General features: G+C 36.6%; 2 protein-coding genes across 2 annotated transcripts in view; one reads left to right on the top strand and one right to left on the bottom strand.

The window, feature by feature from the left end:
• The window catches only part of LOC125072421 (allatostatin-A), an 81444-nt gene that overhangs the window by 18139 nt on the left and 36139 nt on the right, over positions 1-27166 (top strand). The gene's annotated exons all lie outside the window — the stretch shown is intronic.
• LOC125072226 lies at positions 1478-3298 on the bottom strand. The gene has a single exon (XM_047682751.1). It carries the CDS (start codon positions 3296-3298, stop codon positions 1478-1480), a length of 1821 nt encoding a protein of 606 aa, XP_047538707.1.

Genomic DNA, 27166 nt, shown 5'->3' with positions numbered 1-27166 from the left:
GGGGAATCCATCGGCCGACCTTCCTTCGGCAACAGGACCAACTTTCCTTCCTTCCAAGGCTTCGGAAACTGCCCGCTGCACAGGCACTCGTCGAACAGCTCCCGAAGCCTTGCACCCAGGAATTCCAGGGCGTCGCACAGAACACGCCCTGGAACCCCGTCCGGACCCGGCGCCGTGTTCTTGGCCCTCAAGCGGCCGAGGGCCATCTCCATCTCCCGCTCCGTGATCAGTGGTGGAGCCACTGCGTCTTCGATCACGGAGCGGGGGGCCATCTGCGGAGGGACATGCTCGCCTGGATGGGGAAAGAGTTCCCCGACCAGGCGCAGGAGGAGACTCGGTGGCAGCGTCTCAGTCACGGGGGCGCCTTGGGTGCGGAACTTTCCGCGTACGCCGCGGTACGGGCGCCCCCACGGGTCTCGATTGAGACCCGCCAGAAGCTCCTCCCTGGCCCTCTCCTTGGCCTTGCTTATCGCCAGCTGCAGATCTTTTTTCAACTGGCGATAAGCGTCCAGCATCTGTCCCTCCAGGTCCGTGTCGAGGCCGTTGCGCCTTCGACAGCGGACGTAGGCCCTCCGCGCCCGGCAGCACGTCGCCCGAAGGTCGGCGATTTCGGGCGACCACCAATAGACGTGCCGGCGCGGAACCCTGCGCCGGGTCCGAGGCATGGCCGCATCGCAGACCTCCTTGAGAGAACTGCGCATGCGGCCCGCCAGCTCCTCTGCGCTGGCGCCCTCCGTCCTCCCTGCGGAACCCCACCGCTGCACGATGGCGGCCTCCTTGACCAGCTCTCGATCGACCTGGCCGAGAGACCACCTCGGCAGCGTAGTCGGCACCCTCTGGGGTTCCGCCGGCCTGCGAGAGGTGGAGATCTCGAATCGGATGTACCGGTGATCCGATAGAGTCTCCACCTCCTCCTCCACTCTCCAGTCGACCACTCTGCGTGCAACGACAGGGGTGGCGAACGAAACGTCCACCACGGAACCCCCCTGATGTCGCACGCAGGTGTGTACCTGCCCCCTGTTGAGAAGGGACAGGTCGGAGAGCAGGGCCCACACCTGGACGGCCCTCCCTCGCGGATTCGTGGCGGGGTTGCCCCAGGCACGCGACTTTGCGTTTAAGTCGCCGAGAACCAGTATAGGTTTCGGCGACTGCCTAGCCACCGCAGCTCTGACTAAGCCGAGATAAGTCTCGAACTCAGCCAGGCTGCGGTTAGGGGAGAAGTACGTACCGACGATGACGTACTCCCCCCACCCCACCACTACGTAGCCCGAGCCCCTCTCGATGAGTGAGAGGGGGGGGGCCGTTCCGCTCCTCGTGAGAACCGCCACGGTGTCGTCCGAGTCCCCCAGCCAGTGAGGTAGGGGAGGGACGAAATAGGGCTCGCAGGCCACCGCCAGGTCTACCTGCCACTCCGCCATGGACTGCAGCAGCAGGTCCTGCGCTCCGGCGCAGTGGTTTACGTTCGTTTGGAGGAAGCTCAGTTGTCCGTGCATTTTTTGGTTCGTTGAGCTTCCTCCGAGGCCTGACGGCTACATTCAATTGGGGCGGCCCTGGTTCCTTGGACCGCCTTGCCTTTCGTGTGGGGAGGGTTGCAGTCCCTGCCACCCATCGAGTGCCCTGAGGGCCTCCCAGCCTCTGCACAGACTGCGCAGTGGGCTGGTGCAGAGCACGACGGTGCCAGGTGTCCCGCACCTCCACACCTGTAGCACAGCGAGCTCCTGTCAACCTTTGACGGGCAGAGGGCTCTCGTGTGCCCGAGGCCGAAGCACCGGAAACAGCGAAGAGGTTGCTGCTCTAGTACCCTGACTCTAGCAGAGCTCCATCCCACTAGGAACCTGCCACTGTTGGCGAGAGTCTTAGCCGCCACCGTTGGGCACCTCACTGTAGCCATGCCCACTCCCGCAGGACCTGTGCCGACAGTCCCGACCCGGACAGAGTCAACGGGGCAATTGCCAACCCTGGCTATGGCTGCGGCCAACTTGGTCTTTGTGACCGAGTCGTCCAGCCCCGTGATCCTCAACTCGGTCATCCTCACGGGTAGAACGACGTTGGCCACTCCATCCAGGGCGACGCGGAGCTTATCCGCCAGTCGCCCAGCCTGCTCCTGACTCTGCGACTTAGGCAACTCTAGGACCCTAGCACCGGTGGCAGCGCGGCGGATCTTGATGCCCTCCCCTATGCCCAGCTGCGCCAGGTCGACGCTCTGCTCGGCCTTCTCTAGCACCTGGGCGTACGTCACTCCCTTTTCCTCTGCCTCAGGCTGCAGAGAGATGATGACGGCAGCGGTGCGGGGCATGGGTATTTTGCCCTTTTTCAATGTTACCGCCGGGGTGGTTGTGAGCTTGCTTGCCACTGGTGGGGAAGGTTTCTTATCCTTTTTCCCTTTCCGGACAACAGTGGCCCAACTTTCCTCCTGCCCCGTACCAGCTTGAGCTGAAGGGATGGGTGTCCTATCTGCCGGTGGTACCGTTGCAGCCGGGGTTGTCCTATTGTTTTTGGACTGCTTCTGCTTTTTGGGAGCAGAAGCCGTGGGTGGCATCGAAGGCCTCGGCACGTCCAGCTCTACGGTTGTAGCTGGTGGACTGCTTACTCTCGGGGGAGGGAGTCTGGCGTCCAGCATCGCACCGATCGAGATCGTGATGAACTCTCTCAGTTCATCAATCATTGCATCGGTGGATGGAGTGGCCAGAGAAGGCCCACTCGAAGCCTTCATGGTCGCCCTCATGTCGGCAAACTCCCTCCTGTGAGCCTTCAGGTCCTCTTTGAGGTTTTCGACCTCCCGGCGCAGGCGCCTATTGTCCGCCTGCAGACGCCGTGTCTCTTCCGCCTCAGTGCGAGAAGAGAGGACCTCGACTATAGCCTGTAGGGCGGCAGCCGATTCCTTCAGGCTTTTAATATAGCCGAACTTGAGGTTGCCCGATTTTTTGGCAACCGTGAGGATAGCGGCTACGTTGCGCTCCGCCTCCGCGTGCAGCTCCTCCGCTCCGAGCGTCGCCGGGTCCGCCATGCTTTTTGTTACCGACGATGATGGCACTACTGCGTCCTTTCTTTCGGTTGGTGCCTTTTTAAAGGCACGGCTACGGAGCGCCCTCTCGAAGGCAACTTCTCGTTCCTCCTCCTCTTTTTCCTTTAATTCGGTCCTAGCCCGGGTGAGGCCGTTACCTTTAACTTCGCCGCGGCGGTGGGCAGCGGGTCTCGCCGACTTGACTCCCTCGTTTTCGGAGTCGGAGTCGTCCGTCTCCAGCGGTCGATGTTTTTTAACAGAGGCCTCCGAAGCGGTCTCCATCTCCGAGTCCATCTGGATTTAACAAATCTGGTCCCAGACTAGATTATCCCGCACGACAGGTACGGTCCATAGTTTTGTTTATGCTGCTACGTCATTTTTGTGTAGGGATCATCAGCTGGAGAACAAAATGACCTTATTAAAAGTTAAAAGTTTGCCTAATGTGTAACTGAAACGAGTCTAATTTGGAAAAAATAGAAAAATATTTTTGAATTTCCTTTACAAGGTCACCTGAGTCGATATACCAAATGACAAGAGGGAGGGTGGGGGGGCTTTTTTTTCGATTTCCCGAGTGGAAATCGAGAAAACGAGTGCGGGGTGATGATCTGGGGGTGGATCCGAGTAGGATTCACGAAAAATTGCGGTCAAAATCGAACAAAAATTTTATATGAAAAAATCTAATACTACGTAACGGATAGGACTTAGCGAAATTATAATAGAAAAATTAAAATGTGAAAAAATATGAAAAAATATGAAATAAACGATGAAATTAATTAAAATAAACAAAAGTAAAGCGAAAATGTGCAGTGAGAAAATGCGATATCTCTAATATTTTAGAAGATAGCAAGCCTGTTTGCACAAAGCCCTGCCACAGAGTGAATAATGTAGAAAATGTATTGTTTTTAAATTAACGCTATCGACACAATCGAGTTCTGTGAAAAAATTACATATAGTATTTTAATTATGATAAATATTACATAAACAACTCCCCTAATACCTGCGACCCGCGGTTTATCGCGACCGTAAGTAATTTCGGATACATTATTTAGCACGGTATAATCAGTGTTATACGAGCTTGTGCGCGGAATTCGGAATTTTGCGGTTATCTCACTTTGGTTACAAACTTGTAAATACATGCTTAAATATATATATTTTACGAATGTTGAAAAATATATTTTTATAATTCACAAGTATAGATTATATATTAAAATTATATATAAATATTTCAAGTATTGTCGACATCGTAAATATTATATCGAGATAATTTTTTTTTTAGTTTGTATGAAAACTAACGATATGAATAATTTTCACTGGTAGAAATCATAATGATTCTTGAGTGCTTTGGGGTATAAATAATATTTATATCATTTAATTTTTTTTATATACATATTTAGGACATATAAATTGTAATGGTAATCTTCAAATGTCAAAATATATAACGGATTATTGAGCTATGCTTCTATGTATTTCGTTGTTCATCCATCCACTTAAAAATGTATGTAAAAACGTATCACTTAGGACTACAAATTCATATTTCAATTAAAGCAATTCGATTCAGAGCCAATGGTTTTATGCGTGCGCACTGAGAGGCGACTGTCTTACTGTTCTGCTACAATACTACTGCTGTGGAATAAACATGTGGCAGAATTTCGTTGAAATTAGACACATGCGGGTTTCTTCACGATGGTTTCCTTCACCGCCGAGCACGAGATGAATTATAAACACAAATTAAGCACTTGAAAATTCAGTGTTGCTTGCCTGGGTTTGAACCCGTAATTATCGGTTAAGAGGCACGCATATAGAAGCATTACACTTACTTATTGATTTATTAAACAATCCCACCGGTTCGAAAAATAATATACCCTGACCTGTGAAGAACCGGCGAAAGAAACTCAGCGGATATTTTCATTATGTCCAGGGCTACTTACTCAGGCTAATTTACATCTGATATTTAAAACAACCACAAATAAACTATGAATCCCGAATGTTGCTTGCTCGGATCTAATCCGCGATAATGGTTTACCATCGGCGTAATCTATATCTATAACAACACACAGTGACACAGAATAACACAGTGTTTAAAACATCATATCGAATGACGTGACATAGTGATTTCTCTTTCTGTCAGCCAGCAATTTGTCTTTTGATAGAAGAAGACAAAACAGTGTATAACTATATAACATCATACAATGCTTTTTAGTAAAAATAAAAGAAAATCTTTTTAAAAACGAGGTTTTATTTAAATGCGCTAAAAAAAAAAGCTTTTAACTGATAACGTCGTTTCACATTTCACCAAATTTATATCATATAAAAACTTGCTCTGCTAGGCTCTGCTCAGCTCGGCTTCTAAATTGAGTTGCAAGATTTCAACAGTATATCTTTACATTGCAAGTTATTAAAAGCTTATTATTAATAATATATATATATATATATATAACGCAGGTCTACTACTAATTTTATTGTATATATATATATATATATATATAAATATATACATAAATTAGTAGTAGACCTGCGTTACAATGTTACCTCATTAAATTAACTACTAAAACTACTATCCGATACGACTCACGCTAAATTAATCGTCCGCGCTCAAACGTACTCGTTTATCAATCGCTAGGTTTTTTCTTTGAATTATATTTGCTATTGGCCGTAATGACCTTGACAGCGTCTCCGGGGGGAAGGCGAGTCATAAAATACACAAGGCGGGAATTGCCAGGGCGACTGTAAAATGACGACAAAATTACTTGTATAAGCATTCTTGATTTGTATATTTTGTATATTTATTAATTTGATTTGTTCGGTCGAATAGTATAGAAGTCAATGAGTGAAGGCCATCCGGTAACTACCGAAATAATCTACTCGAACAAAGTTAATTTTAACTTATCTACTATAGGTAGGTCATAATAATTAGTTAAAGTATCTAGGTAATATGGAATTCGGAGTATAAATGACATATTCAGGTAAGTGGCATAGTCACGAAAAAAAAGGAGGATTAGGTATTATCTAGGCTCTCCTAGCTAGGCTTATTCAAGAACCTGTGTTAATGATAACCAGTCTTTTCACCTCAAACACAAATATTCTATAGATAGGACAAACATTGCCTAGATAATTTATAAATATTATAACATTTACTTCGTGGTAGGGCTTTATGTAAGGTACCACCCACTTATCATACCGCCAATCAGCAATTTCTAGTATCGATGTATTGCAGTTTGGAGAAAAATAGAAATTATTGTAACAAATTTTAATTGTAGAAATTATTGTAAAAAGAAATTATTGTAACAATACTAATCTGAATTACGTAGTAAGGATGATATTCGTTTATATGTTTATGCATTATATAAAACGTGAATCGGAAAATCAAATATTAAAAGAGATTTGTCATTCTATTTGCTCCATCCCAACAGCAAATAATAGAATGACAAATATACCAAAACAGGAATACGATTTGTCAACCGAATAAACCAACGGTGACATAACGCGACTGTTTTAAACTACGAATAATGTGAGATCGACAAAAGAATTAACAAACAATTTCGCAAATTTTCATAATATTTATCAATAATAAATCTGGGCAAGCGCAATACGTGTGCTGAATTTGAGTTCATATCATGCTCCCCGCACGAAAACATGTGGAATCTGAAATTTAGAAACGTGTGTCCATGCGATAGCAGCCTGTAAATTTCCCATTGCTGGGTATCCTCTCACTTTGAGGAGAAGTTTCGGACATATTTCACCAAATATTTCACCAAGCTGATCCAATGCGGGTTGGTGATTCACCTGCATGTGTCTAAAATTTGACACATGCAGGTCAGGATGTTTCCTCGCGATGTTTTCCTTCATCGTCGAGCACGAGCTCGATTATAACATAAAGTAAGCACATGAAAATTCACTCGCAATCATCGGTTAAGAGGCGAACGTTCTAACCACTGAGCCATCTCGGCTCTTGTCGTGTGTCTAGTAACCTGCATCGTCTTTGTGATAAACCACAAGCTAGAAATAGACAATGATTATATTACTGGACAAAATTGGTAATCATAAAATACATTTTTTATACGTAAGGTGCACACAACAAATAATATGTATCTGCATAATGTCTTAGATTTGGTCGGAAATTCGAGATAATTCTAGAAGGATTTTGATTTTAAGAATTGAATAATCAAGAGTAAATATTCTGATCAAGCATAAATGACAATTTTTTAGGAATATATTTAATTAAACATCGTTAATAAACCTTATAAGACAAAATAATAATTTTATTATAAAAGACATCAGATGCTTTAAAGTATTAAAAATGTGAACAGTTTTGATATATCGTACTGTATCTTTATGGGGTGATATTTTGTACAATAATAAAATATCGAGTCTGTATTACGAACAAGCCAGTTGTGCCGCGGCTTCGCTCGCATTTGTGGGATTGGTTTCCAGATGTTTGGCACAAAAAAGTAGCATATGTCCTTCCTTGGAGTTTCAGGTTGTTACATATCAAATTTCAATAAATTTTGTTCTGCGATTCGTGAAAGAGCAACAGACAGAATTATTTTATTAAAGAAATTTTATACAAGCGATGTCCTTTACAGATCCTGGTAAACTATTTTTTTAATCCAGATCCCATCAACGAAATTACCCAACGTCTTTTCTTTGTAAATAATCCGCTTTTAAAAGGAGCAATATTTGTACACAAATAAATACTTTTCAGGGTCCGAAAATAATCTCAATTCAAGGAACAGATGTTTGTCGAGAATTCACTTAGTTTATTTGGAATGAATGAAATTGATAAAACAAGCGAATGAATTATTAATTTAGTCTGGTCATCTTATCTGATTTAATCCACAACTATTTTCCACTAAAATTTATCTGAATATGAAAATTCCGATGAATATAATCGGAATAAAAATGTTTTCTTCTTGCCTTATCACAAACTTCACTTTTAAACGTAAATTTAAAAAAAGTTAAAACGTTCGTCATTCAAGCACTCTTTACAGGATTGAATTAAATGTAAAGCTAAAACCGGTTGCGTACTGACTGCTGGAGATTCTATCGAAAGGAACCCCCAATAAATTTCGTAGTTACTTTTTACTTCAAATGAAATAACTGATTAAATTTAAATCCTATATGGAAATCAACAAATAGTAACACTAACATTTTTTGTTATTAAAATAATTATTGTTTTCAGTTATATGGTATATGTATGCGGGAGGACGACATTAAAAAAGTAGTGGGTCCAACATGGACTCGCAAAGCAAAAGATAGAACTGAATGGAAATCTGTAAAGGAGGCGATTGTCGGAAGACAAACTGTAGGAGATTAATGACCGTGAGCCGATAGCTTAATCAAAAAGCTATAAACACATTCAAAAATAAAAATGTCATAATTATTTGTACACACAATACAGCAATTAAGGCTTTATTTATTGTATATGTATGCGGGCAAATTAATCTGGTAAGTTAATACCACTGCTCATAGATAAAGGCAACGTATGAAATTTTAACCATTTCCTTGATAATCATTACGACACCAATATAAAAGTGTATTGCCGAGATGGCCCAGTGGTTAGAACGCGTGAATATTAACCGATGATTTTGGGTTCAAACCCAGGCAGGTACCACTGAATTTTCATGTGTTTAATTTATGTTTATAATTCATCTCGTGTTCGGCGGTGAAGGAAAACATGGTGAGAACAGCAGTGGGAAATTTAAAGGCTGTTAATGTACAAAAATGTACTAATGTGGTATCTAATCAGACGAGCTTGCACAAAACTTACGTTACATTTTTTACGATTTTTTTTTTGAGCAAAGTAAATTAAAATATATGCAAATTTTATAATAGGTTTGAATACCTTACCCCCGCAAGTTTGTATAGGCTTTGCGGTATCGGAAACTCTTGATTTAATAATCTACGTCACTCATCGAACCGGAAACTATCTCTACACATAAACGGACAAATCAACAAACAGGCTCGCTTTCATAATATTAGTAGGGATTCCATATATAAGGATAGTATTAAGGCTGGTTTGTTTTTGGAAAATGAATACGAAATACGTGAACATAATTACGTATATTATGTGTGCCAATCCGGACAAACACCTCTGCAGTTGCACAAGCCTTATTTCCAATTATAATTTCTACACTTTGATAAAGATGTCTCGTGAAATTTTTAGATAAAATTCTGCTACTCACATGATTATGTTCACCCTTAATAAATACCTGGAGATTTGTACGTCCGTCTGGGTAGGTACCATCTACATATCATATTTTCTACCTCCAAACAGCAAAAGATAACATTGTAATATTCCGGTTTGAAAGGTGAGTGACATAACATCACATCACATCTCAGTTCCCAAGCAACATGAGGAATGATTAATATCTCTTGATGTACAAATGTCTCTGAATAGTGATCACGTACCATCAGGGGGCCCATATTATTCATTAATATCCATGGGGGCAACCCATGGATATTAATAAAAAAACGTTACCAACTCATTCTGCTTATAGCGAAAACTTTTGTCCAGTAGAGGGCAACTCTAATGACCAAAAATAATTGTGAGGTATGTGAATATTGTTAATGTACCATAGATTGCGGGTTCAAACCCGAGCAAGTACCGATTATTTTTTATAATGCATCTCGTGTTTGGTTAAATTATGCTTCCATTAAATTTAGTTGGACAGTGTTGGTATAAGCTACAAACCTACACAAGACCCCTCTTGATGGCAGTTGCCCAATAATGAGCAATATAATTTTGTGAAGTTTTAAGATAGACCCGATCGAAACCTATCCATGACTATAGATCTTTAGAAAATATTGATTTTTTAATCGATAACATATATCCGAAAAAATCGTATAATTGAGATATTTCGATATTAAATTCATGAAATTCAAAGACTTGAAGTACAACGGGCGGCCATATTTGACGTTTACGAGTGCGTTCAGAAAGAATCCCATTCGTGCAGGGGCACGGCTGTTAGCGAAGCCGGGTTTTTATCTAGTAAGTAATATTTTTGGGCAGTTAATTTACCTTATTAATAAAAGTGTAGATATTTTCTCACCTTATTTACTAATCTCTGGTTCTAATTATACAGTATTTATTTATTTATTATTTGTCAGAAATGGCCGATTTAATGCTAAATCTATAGTAAATAATTAAATAGCCAATTCAAGTAACATAAAAATATTCATCTCCAAGAATATTTGATGCATACAAAAATTTAATCTCTCAATATAAACGGTATGAAATGGTTAATAGTTTGCAAGATATCTGCTTGTCGTTTTAATGTAACGTCAAGTATCGGTAATGCTGTATGAATTTCACCTGAAACATCATTCATGGTTTAAAAATAAATACTTTATTCGTTACCTTTGTGCAGTTGATTTCGGGTTTATTTTATTTTATTTTAAAAGTACATTCTTTATACCTCTTATTTGTTATTCGATTTATTTATATGCAGCATTGAACAGACCACCTCGTCTAGTGGCTAGATATAAGGCCGCAGATCCTGAGATTCTGGGTTCAAATCAGGTCGGACCTATAAAAAGTTATTATGTCTTCCTATCAAAAAATTCTCAGTAACAGCAGGTAGTATGGAAGTTGGAAGTGTATACTTACGAAGTCTTGTTGTACCTGAAGTCTTTCCAGTCGTAACGGATTGTGAGAATGAAGATATAGAGAGTACACCTGTGTTTGCTCAAATACTTGTGCGTTTGCGGAGTTCGCTGATCGTCCTTGAAATCGCCGCCGTGACCGAAATCAATTACGATTACATTATGCAGTATTTTGTCCAATTCGAATCCTCTTATAATCCTCATTTTAAATATCATTAATGTGAAGGAAAACAATATATATTAATATCAAGGCCTTAATTATATACAAATTATCGAATTTAAAATAGTTACAGTACAAATCATGACCGTGTTGAATGGTGTGGAATGCTAGCAACACGAATCCGTTGAAACGCAATTCCGATCCTCTGAGCAATAGAACGAACCAGCCCATGTCACCAATGGAGGCAATAAGACGAGGTGCTATACTTTTAGTGAAAGTTTTAGCACTAATACTAAAAGGTCAAAATGTGTCAAAGTATTGTTGCGTTTCAAATTTCGTATCTGTTATTCGATTTATTTCATTCGAAAAAAGTTATTATTCAGTATTTGGTTAAACAATATCAATTACATGTTTTGTTACATGTCATGTTTTTTGTACACCATTGAATGTGTACAAAAAGCTATATCTACTAACGCTACAAAAAAAAAACTGAATTTATTTATTTATTCATAGGTACACAAACAGAATACAATCAGAACATACATTAAAATTACGGAATTACACCATTTTGAGCTAGATTACATTCCTAAGCATGTGTACACAGCATGCTCATATCAATTATATATCAATGCAGTCTTGTACTATTTTATATAATAATCAAAAATTAATAAATTACAGCAAAAATATAAATTAAAATCAATAGATCGAAGTGTACTAAATCTAATGATGTAAATTTTAATTAAAATAAACAATTTTACACCACTGTTTAGGATTTAAGAAACGGAGTGAAACAAAAGCACGTCTAGCACCGACTGTCGCGCCCAATTTCACTTGACCGAAACGACATGACCAAAAAGAGTTCTGAAGCAGAACTAATGCTTTACGTGCTCTCCGGGCTTTAGGAATATACACACTTCCATCTTCTACATTTTAGACAATTAGTGAGAATTTATGAAAAAAAATTCCAATGATTTGTTGATAGGATATAACCAAAATTACAAAATTTTTCTTGTAAGTTTTGGGACTACTATATTATTGCTTAGTGGGGTCGATTTATGACCAAGTATAATACACTTAAGCATATTTTAAAAGAAAGTTGTCAGGCATTTATTGTCGGAGCTCCCAAATGTTTCCCGGCTACGGCCACGATGACATGAAAGGTTTTTTTATAATACAAATAAATCAACTTGGCAATTTCCTCGTTGAAGATTAAATGACGTGGCATTTTGGTGAAAAATATTATGTCATTTCGATGGTTTCTTTCAATGTAATTGATAATGTGTCTGGCTTCTGTTGTAATGAGGATACAGTAGGGGTAAAATGCAAGATATATAGAAATTGTTTAACGCTCGTCTATATTACTAAAAAATGTCTTAAACATGATATTCCTTAATGTACTTTATTTACCATATAATTTCATTACTTTAATTAACTATTCAATTAAGTACTAACCGACACTTGATGGAGTAGAAACAGAAGTCCAACTCTTTAGAAAATACAATTTGATTCTTAGGTTAATGGGTTTTCCGTAGATCCAAAAAGTAATAAAAGATTATTTAAGTAGTCTGCGTAAAAATATCTCTATCTCTACAGTTCACAATCTAGCGAGATTATAATCTAACGATATTTACAATTTATCAGTGATATGTATAAGAAATATTATAGGGCTAAAAATTCTGCCTTGTGGAACACTAAAATTGAAATGTTATCTTGTTTGATAAAATATGCAGGATATAGTATAACTTTTAAGGATAACATTAAAGTGACAGTCAGTTAATATCCCACTGCTGGGCAAAATGCCTCTTCTCTAGTATCCACCAACTCACTTTAAAATCATTTCTTCCAATTTCACGTATTCATTCAACGCCATTATGAGATAAAATTATAAACTAAGCGCATGAAAATTTTGTTAAGCAACCATTCGAGTTTGAACCCGCAACCGGTTTACACATTCTTGTAACCATGGGTCACTATGAATCTGCTAAATTATACCATCGTTATACATTTATAAGATTAAATTCATTCGCACTCATAGTTTTCATACGTAGAAATTTTCAAATGCATTTACAGTCAGAAATAGTAGAGTTCTAGGCAATAATTTACAAAATGTTTAAATGTGCGAGCATAGTTATTCAAATGTCTCTAAACCTTACAACTAACTTGGAACAGAAGCCTGATTTGACATTACGTAACGTTTTCCTTTAAACTTTGTAAAAGTTTGTTCTATCGGTGAAACTTCATCTCGTGACTTATTCACAGCGATTAAGTGCATCCAGTATATGTGTATTTGGGTTAACTAACGATGTTTCTAAACGTTACATACCAAAGTATCGAAAAAAAAATATCTCCCAGCTCAGAATTAAAAACAAAATTCGTAACATTTTAGTATAACACAGTATATGTAGTAATTAAAATATTGTGAACGACACGTCATTAATTAATAATACTTTCGCTGTATTGACATTTGCATCATTTCGCTTTACTGGGAATTTATATTCGCTTTTGATTGTATATTCGCATTTGTTGCTTCACTGTAATGTTCCGCGCGCTCCACAGGTCTTTTATTTAAAAATCTAAGATTCTGGTACAAGATAAATAAATATATATCATAAATCGACGTAAAGATTCGTACAAGAAGGCGCTCCTTCACATTAAATTAAGTAATTTGTAATGAAATAAACTAAACAAATTTGATCTAATTTGTGCTAATTGCCGTATTTACTCTTTATCGTTTCACACACACTAAGACATCTTGTAGGCACGACCGTGAGTCACCCACACTTCGATATTAATTTAATGTGCGGAGCGCGCCTTCGTAAGTGAATAAATCAAATGTATTTTATTCAAAGAAACATTAAAAAAAATATTTTTTTTTAAATAGTCATTGCTTAGTATAGTTTTGTCTATACTATCGTTTCAGAAAATAGCCTCCAGCGTGAAGAAATGGCCGTATCATTACAGATTTATATCTTGATGTGATTTATTGATCTATATGTATGTTACACGCTTATATGTGTCATATAAAATAAAAATAGACGAAAATAAATAATTAAAATATAAAATTGTAATTTTTAAACATTTAGCATAATATCGTAATGTATCTTGGTGGTAGGGCTTTGTGTAAGCCCGCCTGGGTAGGTACCACCCACCCATCAGATATTCTACAGCACCAGTACTCAGTATTGTTGTGTTCTGGTTTGAAGGGTGAGTAAGCCAGTGTAACTACAGGCACAAGGGACTTAATATCTTAGTTCCCAAGGTTGGTGGCGCATTGGTGATGTAAGCAATGGTTTATATTTGTTACAACGCCATTGTCTATGGGCGGTGGTGACCACTTACTATCAGGTGGCCCATTTGCTCGGCCGTCTACCGATATCATAAAAAAAAGCATAACGTGCATTCAATTGCAAAAAAATCATGTTTTAACATTAAACATGACTTTTGCGACGTAACATTGTGTGCATCGGAAACCGTAAGTTCTGCCGCCGAGCGAGTTACGTCGAGTTTCGATATCCGTCCACTTTGTGTCTCTCTTATTGCGAATATAAACATTATTCGCGACTAGGTCACCTGTGACGTCAAATGAAATGTTAATCACAATATTATATAGTTGTTAAAAGATGAGGATTACAGAGTAACACTTCCACAGACCGAGATCGGGTTCACCGGGACTTAGACACTAGGATGTTTTGAGACTTCCTCAATTCAAGTTCAAACTCAAGAAAGCTCCACTGACTTTTCGTGTTCTTAATTTGTGTTTTTTTAATTATCTTGGTTGATGAAAGAAACGACGTAAGGAAACCTTTAGTATTAGGTTAAAAATCTGTTACACATGTATCCGCATTTTAGCAGAATAATAAATCTGTAGCCCAACAGTGGGACATTTACACACTACTCTATTATATATATTTATTTTAATTAAATATACATTTTATTATACTGTATTAAGAACGATGCAACGAAAACCGTATTGGATTTATCCGTACATCGGATGTGTGTCTGTCGTGATCAACACTTATAGGCCTAAAACTTTACAATAATACAAAGATAAAAATATAAAAGAAACAAAGAGGTACATAGCAAATAAATAATGTTATGATGAGTTGTTTGTGTTTTTCTTTTATTTGAACGCGACTTTTATTTAACTCAAGATCTACCATTACGATTTGATTGAGATGAGACACATCTTTGTGTCCCCTAGAGGAACAGTTACAGCGAAGGCTCGTGAAATTGCGCGGTGCAGCAAGCAAGTTAAATAAAATTTAAATCCGCGGCAACTCTAGAAATCACATGTTTCGATTAAACTGCACTGCGTAGCGATGACGTCAAATTCAACAAAGATGACGTAGACGCAAAATTTCGCTATAAATAATTCCCGTAAAGTCCGAATATTTAATAATTAATTCCGTTCTATTATTAATTGTATCCCTTCAATTATGAATATTATCTGAATGTTTTAAATGTCAAATAGGTGGGTGGATTAACAAATGGGCGACCTGATATGTGATAACCAAACGCCAGTAACCTTGGGAATGAAGATATTATCTCCCTTGTGCCAGTAGTTACACTGATTCACTCACCATTACCACAATACTAAATATTACTGTTTATCGGTAAAAATTTGATGATTAAGTGGTACCACGCTTACACAAGGCCCACTAGTAAGTATCCACTTCCAATCCCCGTAAGGCGGGTAATCCTTTCGGTGTTCCGTAAAATCCGTTCTTAGTGAATATCTACAGATATCCCTATAAGAAGCCTACTTGCTAAATTTCAAATTTCCCACTGCTGGGCTAAGGCATCTCCTTTTGAGGAGAAGGTTTGAGGCATATTCAACCACACTGCTCCAATGCGGGTTGGTGGACACACAAGTGGCAGAATTTTGTTGAAATTAGACACATGCAGATTTCCTCACGATGTTTTCCTTCACCGCCGAGCACGAGATGAATTATAAACACAAATTAAGCACATGAAAATTCTGTAGTGCTTGCCTGGGTTTGAACCCGCAATCATTGGCTAAGATGCACGCGTTCTAACCACTGGGCCACCTGGGCTTCATAAAGAAGAATAAGAAAAGAATCATAAATAAAAAACACAGCGAGATAATTTATTTTAAATTAAAATGAATAATCATTAGAAACACTATTATCGTGAACACAAAAGAAGGACAATACTGCCTATTGTGTAGGAAATAATGCTGTATTCAAAGCAAAGTCTAAATATTCTTCATTCGACTAGACTTTTAAAACTCTGGAATTGTCATTATTATAATCATTTTAATAGAAAAATATAACGCATTGTTGTCTCGAACATGATTTAAATAAACACAATGCGATTAATAAAATACCTATCAATATAGATAAACTTAACAATTGTATACTTGATCGGGCTTTATGCAGGACGTCTGAGTAGGTACTACGCAATTTTCACATGCTATACCTCTAAACAATAATACTTAGTATTATTGTATTCCTATTTGTTAGACACAAGTCACATAAGACCTTTCCAAGGTTGATGTCTATGTAAATAATGGTTAATATCTTTTACAGCGTCAATAATTTTGGGCAGTGGAGATGTTCCTCTAGTTGGACCATTTTTTCTGTGTTAGAGAAAAACATATGGAACAGGCATTGAACTCGATTCATTCCAATTCAATTGAATAACATTTCTTGTCGCTGTCATAATGATTAATATAATAATAATAATGTTTCAGAATTTTTATTGACTGCAATCACAATTGAGGTCTTCATTCAATCTTCAACAATACAATTTCTCCAAATGATTTAATATCAACCGTTTTCGTTTCGAGATTCCTAAAAATAGCGTTTAGATTGATTAATGAACCTTCAAATACATTTAACATTTTTTATGATAATTATTAAAATGTTACTTTGAAGAGAAAAAATAGAGAAAAAGGCTACTATTTAAAACTTCTTCTTCTTAGCCTGCCTCGTTGATATAGGGCCATCATTTCCGAGGTCTTGAATTGAAAAGCCCGGAGTCAAGGAATAGGGAATTGGCTGGCCTACCTCGAGATTGGTCGCCGTACCTGAAATTAGTCAAGACGGCATTATATTTAATGCCGTCTTGACTATCAATATCTTATAATATATTTTTCTTTGTGCGACAATAACGTGAAAGCTACATAACGTATGAGACTATGGCCTATCGAGGCAGAAACGCTCGTACATAGTTATGGGTTATTCATTTTCTGAATCCTTCCCCTTTATCTTCCAGCTTATTTAGAGCTAGTTATTAAAATTCTTCAAAAAACTATCTTATTATATTCATCTTTATGAGTGATGCATAAATATTTAAAGGAATTATGAAGCCCGCGAGACCAAGATAATATGTACTTCTTGACATACAAAATTCACAGCTCAATCTGAACTTTGCGCGACTATACAGTTGTTTCATGAAAAGAAATCAAATATATTCCAGACTTGTAAATTGCTAATGCAACTAAGATTTTAAAGATTATTGTTGTTTTAATAATATCAATCCGATATAGTCCAGTTAGATCACGAGTCTTATCCTAAATAATGAGTAGGGTCCAATGATCCAAACTTAAGCCAGCTCCAATGAATGTTTGTCAGTGCCGAAAAAACAAAAATATTGTATACGATTACAGGAAGCGTGTCGCAATGGGGTGGAAATGTATTACTTAAATTGAATTATATGACATAATTCAATTTAACAGTGATAAATATTCAATGTTATGTAGATAATTTAATATTTTTCACCCGCACCACCTAGATGTCCGAAAATCCACAACGGTGCGATTTTTAAGACATTTTCTGCTTCGCACAACCACTCTGTGGAACCAGCTTTTGCCGGCGGTTTTTCCGAACCGATACGACTTGGGAACCTTCGATAAAAGAGCGTACTCCTTCCTGAAAGGCTGACAACGTACTTGCAAGCCCCACGGTGTTGCAGATGTCCATGGACGGTGGTAGTCACTTTCCATCAGATGAGCCTCCTGCGTTTGCCACCTATAACATAAAAAAATGTATGATTAATTTTGATTTTAATTTATATAATTACAGTAATTTATTAATTTTTGTTTATCATATAAAACAGCACCAGACTGTATTAATATAATTGTTACGAGCAAGCCGTGTACACATTCTTAGGAATGTAATCTAGATCAAAATTGTGCAAGTCCGTAATTTTAAAGAATGTTCTGATTGTTTTCTGTTTGTGTACCTATAAATAAACAATCTCTCAACCGTCTCCTCTTAGAGGTCAACAGGCTAGCCCAACGTTGGGACATTTACGAGGCTGTTCAATAAATTTTTACTTAATTTTTTTAAAATATCCAATCACTTTTAGAGCGATCATAAAACGTAAATCGATTTGTTCCGCTTTGTTTTGCTAACGACTTTTGGGCTATTTAATCTATTCTGAAATAATAAAATTCGTAAAATAAATTCGGATAAAATATGAAATCTTAGTCTTTTTTTTTATTCAAGCACGATTACACAAAGTGTAATCTATGTATTGAAAAGTTTACCATTAAATCTGTTGATAATTGAGCAATGATATCGAGAGAGATACTCAAACGAAATAATGAAGCCGTGCTCTTAACCTTTTATTGGTAAACTGCGGTCCGTGTTTTTTGGCAATTAAGTTTTACTTGGTGGTACGGCTTCGTGCAAGCTCATCTGGTTACCACCCACTCATCACATCTACCGACAAACAAAAATACTCCGTAATGTTGTGTTCCACTTTGAAGAGTGATTAAGCCAATGTAACTACAAGTAAAAAAAATTTTAATTCCCAAGGTTGGTGGCGCATTGGTTTTGTGAGGAGTGGTTAATATTTCTAAAGTTGCCAATGTCTATAAACGATGGTGACCGATTACCAACACGTGGCACGTTTAGTCACTCGTCTACCCGATTTATTAAAACGATATAATTTTTTATTTAGTTTCCAAGAATTAATCTCGCTATATTGGTTTTAAGGTTACAGGCATTGAGCATCCAGTGGATCATGACAGATTGTCGGCATATTCCCCAATTTGCTGGATGGTTGGCTGGTTGAAATTGTTTAGAATAAAGCTAGACAGATTGCAACCTGTCGATACTAAGTCTAGACAAATTGCAAACTGTGAACGTATCAAATTTACAATAAAATACATACATACGAAATAATGTAAAAATCCTTGTAACTAGTGTTGTCCACTAACGATAGTTAAGGTGTTAGCGATAGTATCGATAGTCAATCGATACAATCGCACTACTATCTGTTGTAAACTTTTAGGTTTGGTTAGGTTTGTAAGTGAAATATTTATGACGATGGTTTACAATCTTGGTCTCTATCTATTATACGAAAGTACTTTAATTTAAGTTGTATAATTGTATGTTAGTTACGCTAAGTAACGATTACAAGATTTTGCATACTACGTCTATGTCACGGGGACAAAAGGCACAGAAAACAAAAGTTGCCAACACTTACATCTACCCTCAGAAATCAGTTTTATGTGAACTAGCGATCTTTACAATTAAACTAAAAATAATGAGCATTTATTTCGACAAATGAAGAACATAATTTATAAACACATTAGCAAATAATTTCCAACATAAATTCATAATAATAACACTATATGGCAGAAATAATAATCGAAACAAATTTCATGGACACTGGTTGTAATTGAATTAAGTTAAGGAAATAATTTTAATTTTTTTATAATTATTAAATTAAATTAATTCTCTATAGTAACATTATGAATGCGAAAGTTACTTTGTCTGTAAACTCTCCACGATTCAGTCCTGAAGGACAAAGACTGATAATAATAAATAAATCAGAAGTAACGACGGTACCACAAACACCTAGACCCAAGACAACATAGAAAACTAATGAATTTTTTCTACATCGACTCGGCCGGGAATCGAACCCGGGACCTCGGAGCGTACCCACGAAAACCAGTGTACACACTACTCGACCACGGAAGTCGTCATTTTTAGGCTTCATTTTTTCATTCATCCCTCGAGGGGTTTACATGTGACTCACGTTGATATACGCGCGAGTAACGTAGGTTTAGCTCGTAATCAAATAAAATTAAAATCAAATGAGATCAATTTAATTAATTTAGTCTAATAACAATTAAAAACAATAGTATAATACACATTTCATATATAATAAGGAGCAACAAATTTTCAAGTAACAATCCATACAATTCGACTCAATCTGAGTACAAGGATATTATTTTAAATATTCCATGACATATATACGTGACATTGTCATGGTATTGTTTTTTTATGAAAGTGATAAGTGTTACTAGGTACGTTTTGTATTCAATGAATTTAGGTTAGTGATTAGTTAATTTGTTGACATTGTAATGGACGTGTGTGTGTGAATATCGATCATTTTCATTTTAATTGGAAATATTTGTATTAAACGTCATTTCGCTTTATGTAATGGTCAATGTTTTGTTATAGTTCCACTGCTAAACTAAGAACTCCTTTCCTTTTGAAGAACCTTGGAGCTTATTCCACCACACTTCAATGCGAGTATACAGAGAATACATATGTAGTATCGCCAAGAACGGCTTTAATTACAAACACAAAAAGCACATGAAAATTAAAAACTTCTTGGCTGAATAAAAACTGAATCAATTTAAAAACCAACTAACTACGTTACAAAGATTTTTGTTAACAGAAATGCAATACAAATTTTATTTATCTAACATTCCGTTAAACGTACAAGAATTGAATAAGATACAAATAATGTCAAAAGGAATCTAAATATACATTTCACAATAACCAATTAGAGTTTTCTTTCAATTAACACATCAAATACGTTCTCAAATTTCAAGATGTTTAATTACACGTCGTGTTCGTTTCACTTATTAATAAATTTATTCGATTCGTAATTAACGTATGTTGTTTAAATTTTAATATTCCATCTGTTCTGTTATTACAATTATGTGAACTGAAATTACCCTTACTGACGTACTTAGTTTACAATTGTTTTTATAGTTGAATTTAACTCTTTGAATAATTTTGTTAAACTGTTAAAAAATTGTATGAAAAAATTACATATTTTTATTTAAAAAATGTGTGGGCGTGCAAATTGTCCACCTTAAGGGTCACCATCAATACATAGATATTACAATGTAAAAATATTAACTATCTTTTCAATGAGCCACTGACCTTTGGAAATAAGATGTTATGTACCTTGTGACTGTAGCTACACTGGCTCACTCACCATTCAAGCTTAAAAACAACCAATATAAAGCATTGTTGTTTATATAAATAGCGATAAAATATATGACGTGTAAGTGGTACCTACCCAAAAGGCTCGCCAAGTAAATAATAGTAAAAAAAGTATATTAGAAAAAAATATATAACATTGAAAAAATACCAAATTCATTACTTGCATATTTGAAATCGGTTAATAATTAAATCATACATAGTATATGTATGTTCGTATTTATCGTATGAAAATAAGTAAGTCCACAAATTTACCTCAAAATTTCATTTCACGAAAACGAACCTTTCCTCCGTTCTTAAGACCGAATAACCGCCAACAGGATCACGGCTATTAGGAGTTATAACCATGTCAGGATAACCGCTTTTATTGATATTTATAGGCCCTCGCTACGATACGGTTAACTAACTAAATTATATCCTCACCGAGATTTCTGCTTACTTTACGTTAAATTTCGTTATTCATTATAATATATTAAATTTCTTTTATTTTATTACTGATCAGATGTTTGTCGTTTTTAATGAGTTTACTGAACAAAAGAAAGAGCGACGTTGTATAGAAAGAAAATGAATAGAACCATCTCAATTAATATCTAATTATTTAATACTCTCTGCTACTCGACTGCATAGATTCACACTTTTTTGTGGGGCAATGCTTCTACAACATCATCCCAGAAAGCGTTCAAAATGCTTCTGTTGCCAAATTTAAATAAATTGTTAAAGAACGCTTGTGTGCGAAAGGTTACTATACAAGTAGTGAGTTTATGTTTGATAGCACATCTTGGGAATGAAACGATCGCCTCCTGGCTGTTTCTATTCATAGACAATTATGTATATAATTAATTTGACGAAAAAAAAAGACCCGCTGAATTTCTTTCGCCGGTTCTTCTCAGGTCAGGTGGTCCTTTTTCCGAACCGGTGGTAGTGTTTAATTTGACCATCAATAAGAAAGTGTAATGCTTCTATATTGATTAAAGGAATTTGAGTTTGAGTTTGAAAAAATAAATATTATAGAGGTATCTTAATGTATATAATATATCTTTATAACAAATTACCATCTTATATAAAAAATGTAAACTCAGTTAACGCGTTTGAGTCTCAACTCTCAAAATATATTTTAGAGAATACCCACTTTTCTAACGGTTAAAATATATACAGCGATTTAATTATATTCTATTCCGTTAACTGAATACCCATAAGGCGAATATTGTATTGTTACATTTATCATATTATTCCCATGTAAGTGAATCTATCTTTTTGAGAATAAACTCTTAACTCTTAAACCTTAATGTCAAAAGATAATCAGTGGTAAAATAATGCACCACAAATGATTTAATTCAAAATGAAAATGAATTCGATTTACACGTTTCATTTGATGCATTTTGTTTTATTTAAAAGGTAAAGGTTTATCTCTTGTTAAGAAAACACCATGATACTCAGTCAAACACCATCCTACTCTATTTGTAACATAAGAATGGCAATACTTCTCCTGAAATATTATAACTCGTCGATAATGTTTGCAGGGATTTGAAATTACATTCCTTTGCAAAACAATTTATCTTTTTTTATAAATAGCTAGCCAATGGGCAATGGTTTACGGGCCGCCTAGAAATGTAAAAAGTCGCAGGGTAATTTCTGACCCACTGGGCTATTGTTGTTCCCACTCCTAACACAAGAGATAAGCTTGAAAGGAGGGGGTAAATAGGAAAATTAGTAAGTCTTTAATTAATTTGGGGCATTGCAAGTATTCTTTAAAAAAATGGCCACTTTATTATTAGTAGGGTCACCACCATAGACATCGGCGCTGTAAGAAATATTAAATATCCCTCACATCTAATCCGCAGCCAAAATTAGAAACTAAGATGTTATACCCTTGTGTATGTATTTACTGGCTCACTCAGATTTCAAAATCGGACTTACTCAAAATCCCACCACCAAGTAATCAGCTATCTCTGCTGCTAAATATTAATGGGATCACAATTTACATTGCTGAGGCGAGAGTGGGTGAATGCATAATTATTATACTTATTTTCTCTAGTCTAGTTTCATCAAGTTAAAACATTATTTCCATAATTAAAATTATAATTAATATAAACGTATGCTGCCGTGAGAATAAAACCGCTAACGTATAAATGTTGCTCTTAAATTTGACTTTAGAATTTGATGATGATATCCAAAATACATTCACGCCAATTGAAATTGCGAGCAAGCGAATAGTACATTTGTAAACTCAATATAGTTTGATAAGCATATTGCTAGTATTAATAGAATTCATTATAATGATGTCCTCCTTATCAAACCTTTTTTTTATCGCTGGCAAAACGTTTTACGCGCCCCTACGTGGATGTGGAGGCGTATATGGGACTCGCCGGTGCCCAAGATGTTGGCGGTACACCGGAATATCCACTAAAAAACTAGCGGTACCCTCTCCGTCTCATCGCTGGATGCCACCTTGCTGCCGTGACGCTCCTAGCCGAACCTGGCCCAACTCAAGGGATACTATCTGATTATGCTGGACATATTATGTGCTCAAACAACGGTGCGCTATTTATTCCCTCACTCTCTAATGGGACGGAAAATCTGATACGACCAGAAAGAGTTCAGACCAACGTCTGACCAACGTATTGACGTGCTTTTCTATGCACGGGAGAGTAAGCAAACCCAAACTTTCAGACACCGGACAGTTACTGTGTATATTTTGACAGAAAACCCAATAATATTTCAGCCATTTTTTCCTAGCCACTAGACGAACGAGGTGGTCAATTTGAAATATAATTTGGAACGTAAACTATTTTTCAAAATAATACACATGTAATTAAACAAGCCAAAATGAAATACAAAGAACTTTAAACGAAGCTGATGGACTAAACCTGGTTAAGCACTACGGCATATAGCTTTAATTCAACTCGATCTCTTAATAAATTAATCAATGAAATGCTGCCACACCATAATAAGGTCGAGTTGGTGTATTAAGCAAACCATCTCCCCAAAAAGTGGTGACTTGTACACAGTATTGTGACATTTAGAGGATGTAACTTACTACACCGAGATTTCCTTTAATACGACCAAATCACAGTCGCTTTTACGTTTAATTATTTATATTTAGAACGTTACATAAAACATTTAACTAACAATAAGTTCGGAATAGGCTTTGTTTTCAATTTCGAAACAGGATATTCGGTATCGTGCAACGCAATACAGTTTTGGGTTAAATATTTATTTGGTAACTGTTTAGTGGATAATTTATATGGATACATAATACAAAGTCATGCTTGAATCGAGGATGAGATCGTAAAATGTATTTGGGATCTTTCTGTGAAAGAATTCTCATTGGTACCTTCATGTGTAAAACTGCTTATCTCCTAACGTTAGAATTATACATCCGGGCACAACAGTGAGAGCCGAGATAGCCCATTGGTTAGAAGGCGTGCATCATCATCATCATTTTCATGTGCTTAATTTGTGTTTATAATTCAACTCGTGCTCGGCGGTGAAGGAAAACATCATGAAAACTTCATTTGTCTAATTTCAAATAAATTCTGCCACATGTGTATTCCACCTACACGCATTGGAGCAGCGTGGTGGAATATGCTCCTAAATTTCTTCTCAAAGGGAGAGGAGGCCTTAGCCCAGCAGTGGGAAATTTACAGGCTGTTAATGTTAATGTTATGTTGTGCACAACAGTACGCAAAGCCGTTGGTCTTGTGTCTTGATCTCTCTCCAGTTGTCTTAAATTCATGTCCCTTTAGACATTATTTTTATAGAATAGTAGCAATGCCCTATTTTAAAGAGTCACTAATATTCCTACTTACCCCACGAATTCAGCATAAAGCTTGAGCTAGAAGTGAGGACGACGTCGACCAAGGAGTCAGGATTGAAGTTGCGACTTTTTACATCATCTTTGGCGCTTAAATGACTCTGAGAAAAAAATATAGAGAGACAACTAAAGAGTCCATATAATGCAGTATTAAAATCTCTTACATTTATGACTAGTAGTTGAAAACGATCGTTGTGGTAAAAACTAAAAGTAAAAGGTAATAAGTATATTGTAATATTATAGTATTTAGCAATTGGAAATACATTCTTCGTTTAACAATACAATATTTTTTTTTATCAAACTTAAAAAAAAGGGTCACAGTCTGATTATAGATTTTTTTTTTATGGTTGTTACCTCAGAACTTCGTCATTTATGAATCGATTTAAATTTTCTTTCGTTTCGGAGGGATATTGCTTCCCTTTAGTCAACCCGTTTGGTACCGTTTCAATTTGGAAAAAAAATTATAAGATTTTTTTATGGGCTTAAATATAATTTCTCATTTGTTATCGCAGAATATTTGTTTGAAGAAGGATTTTGTTTATTATAATTTTTATTAGCCCGGTTAATAGACCAACACCATAAAAGAACTCCAAGCCCAGAAGCTAACAATATACATTTGACTGACCTCAATGATAGTCAAAATATTAAATCAATTATAATTAATTTCGTCGGCTTATAAATTATTAATAGGCCAAAAGAAATCTATAAAATATTAAGTACAAAATCGTTAATTATACGATCACATTTAAATAGTCGTAACGCTCGACGCCGACATACCAATAAAAAAAAAAACATAAAAATATCAGAACGTAATCAGAACTAATAAACTGCTTTAATCAAAATACTTTAATATTAAAATTATATTTTATCAATATTATTGAATTATTTTATTTTTGTTAGTGGTAGGGCTTTGTGCAAGCCTGGGTAAGTACCACTCATTCAATGATCCCCCCAAACAACAATATTTGTTAATATAGTTGAGCCAGTGTACACTATACAGATGAGGGATGTAAAATCCTACTTACCAGGGCTGCTATCGCATGGTTTATTGGATATTTAAGGGATAGTTATTGTATATTTCTTGGGTAGGTCTATGGGCGATGGTAACCTACCACCATGTAGATCATTACCAATCCTAAGAAAAAAAACTGGTGAAGATATTTTTCTTCACGTATCGAGTTACAAAATCCACGAGTCGAGTTATAGTCATAAATTGAACCCATAAACCCCATCACTAATGAGCTATCTATATCGCATTGAACCCGGACTCATCGGTTAAAATCCAGTTGTTCCATCCACTGGACCAGAAAGGTTTTGTTCTTTTAGTTTCATTCTGCATTATAAAGGTTAAAATTTAGCAATTTCGCTTAAAACAAAATCTTATAACGTACTTTTGTCCGCAAAGTTCGGAGATGAAATGTGTTATTTCAATCACTCGATCGAGTGGGAGATCGCTAAGAGATCTTTTATATTCAACTTGAAGATTCTTTGATCATTTTTTTTTTTATAATCCACGCTGAAAATAACGGACCTTAGAGTCGAGTGATTTGCAGAGTACGCTTAGGCATACAAATTAAATGTTCATGTCTTTATACTATCGAAATCAGAATGAATATTCTTAAAAAAAAAAATCATAACATTTTGGTATTTTTTTTTCATGAGTATCGAAAAAGTGACCAAAATTTCAGCCGAATGGATCAGTTTGAAGTAGTTCACCATTTTATTTGTTAATATTTGACTTATATTTAGTTTCAGTTCTCGGCTCCAACTACAGTACCATCTCATCAGTACATGTGTTTTATTCTCAAAAAGGCTTTTCTTATATATAAAGACAATCTAAGAAACAATCTGCTTTTATTTCCGTTACGTCAAAGTATTCTAAAAGACATCAGGAAATGTATGACTATCTTCAAAGCCGGAGATTGACACAGACATCCCGTATAAACATAGTTTTATGCGAATCGAATACTAATGTTCGGAATATACATAAATCTAAAAAAAAATTAAATCTATACTAAAATTTGAAATGTGAAAGTCTATCTGTCTGTGTGTTACTATTTCACGGCTTAATCACTGGACCGAATTCGATTAAATTGGATATGAAGCAGACTTAAACCATTGAAGGATAAAGGCCTTTTTACGCTTAATACTTAACGGCCAAGCCGCGAGTGATAACTAATTGTTAATATTTCGAAGTAAAATACCTGTCGTTGTTACAAATAGTCCTGATAAAATAATTCACCTCATTGAACATATTTCTGGGCGCAAAAGAACATGACGGATACATTTTTTTTAAGCATAAGTCACTACCTCGGGATTCCTGGTACATATTTGTTTATGTCAAATAGAATAGTCCTACTTATATTTAAATA

The sequence above is a fragment of the Vanessa atalanta genome, chromosome 21 (genome assembly GCF_905147765.1).
Source record: "Vanessa atalanta chromosome 21, ilVanAtal1.2, whole genome shotgun sequence".
In the NCBI taxonomy this organism is placed as follows: Eukaryota; Metazoa; Arthropoda; class Insecta; order Lepidoptera; family Nymphalidae; genus Vanessa; species Vanessa atalanta.
This window is presented reverse-complemented; position numbering and strand designations above follow the sequence as displayed.

Coding starts and splice junctions, on each gene's coding strand:
- LOC125072226 (XM_047682751.1), bottom strand. CDS start 3,298: ATGGACTCGGAGATGGAGACCGCTTCGGAGGCCTCTGTTAAAAAACAT.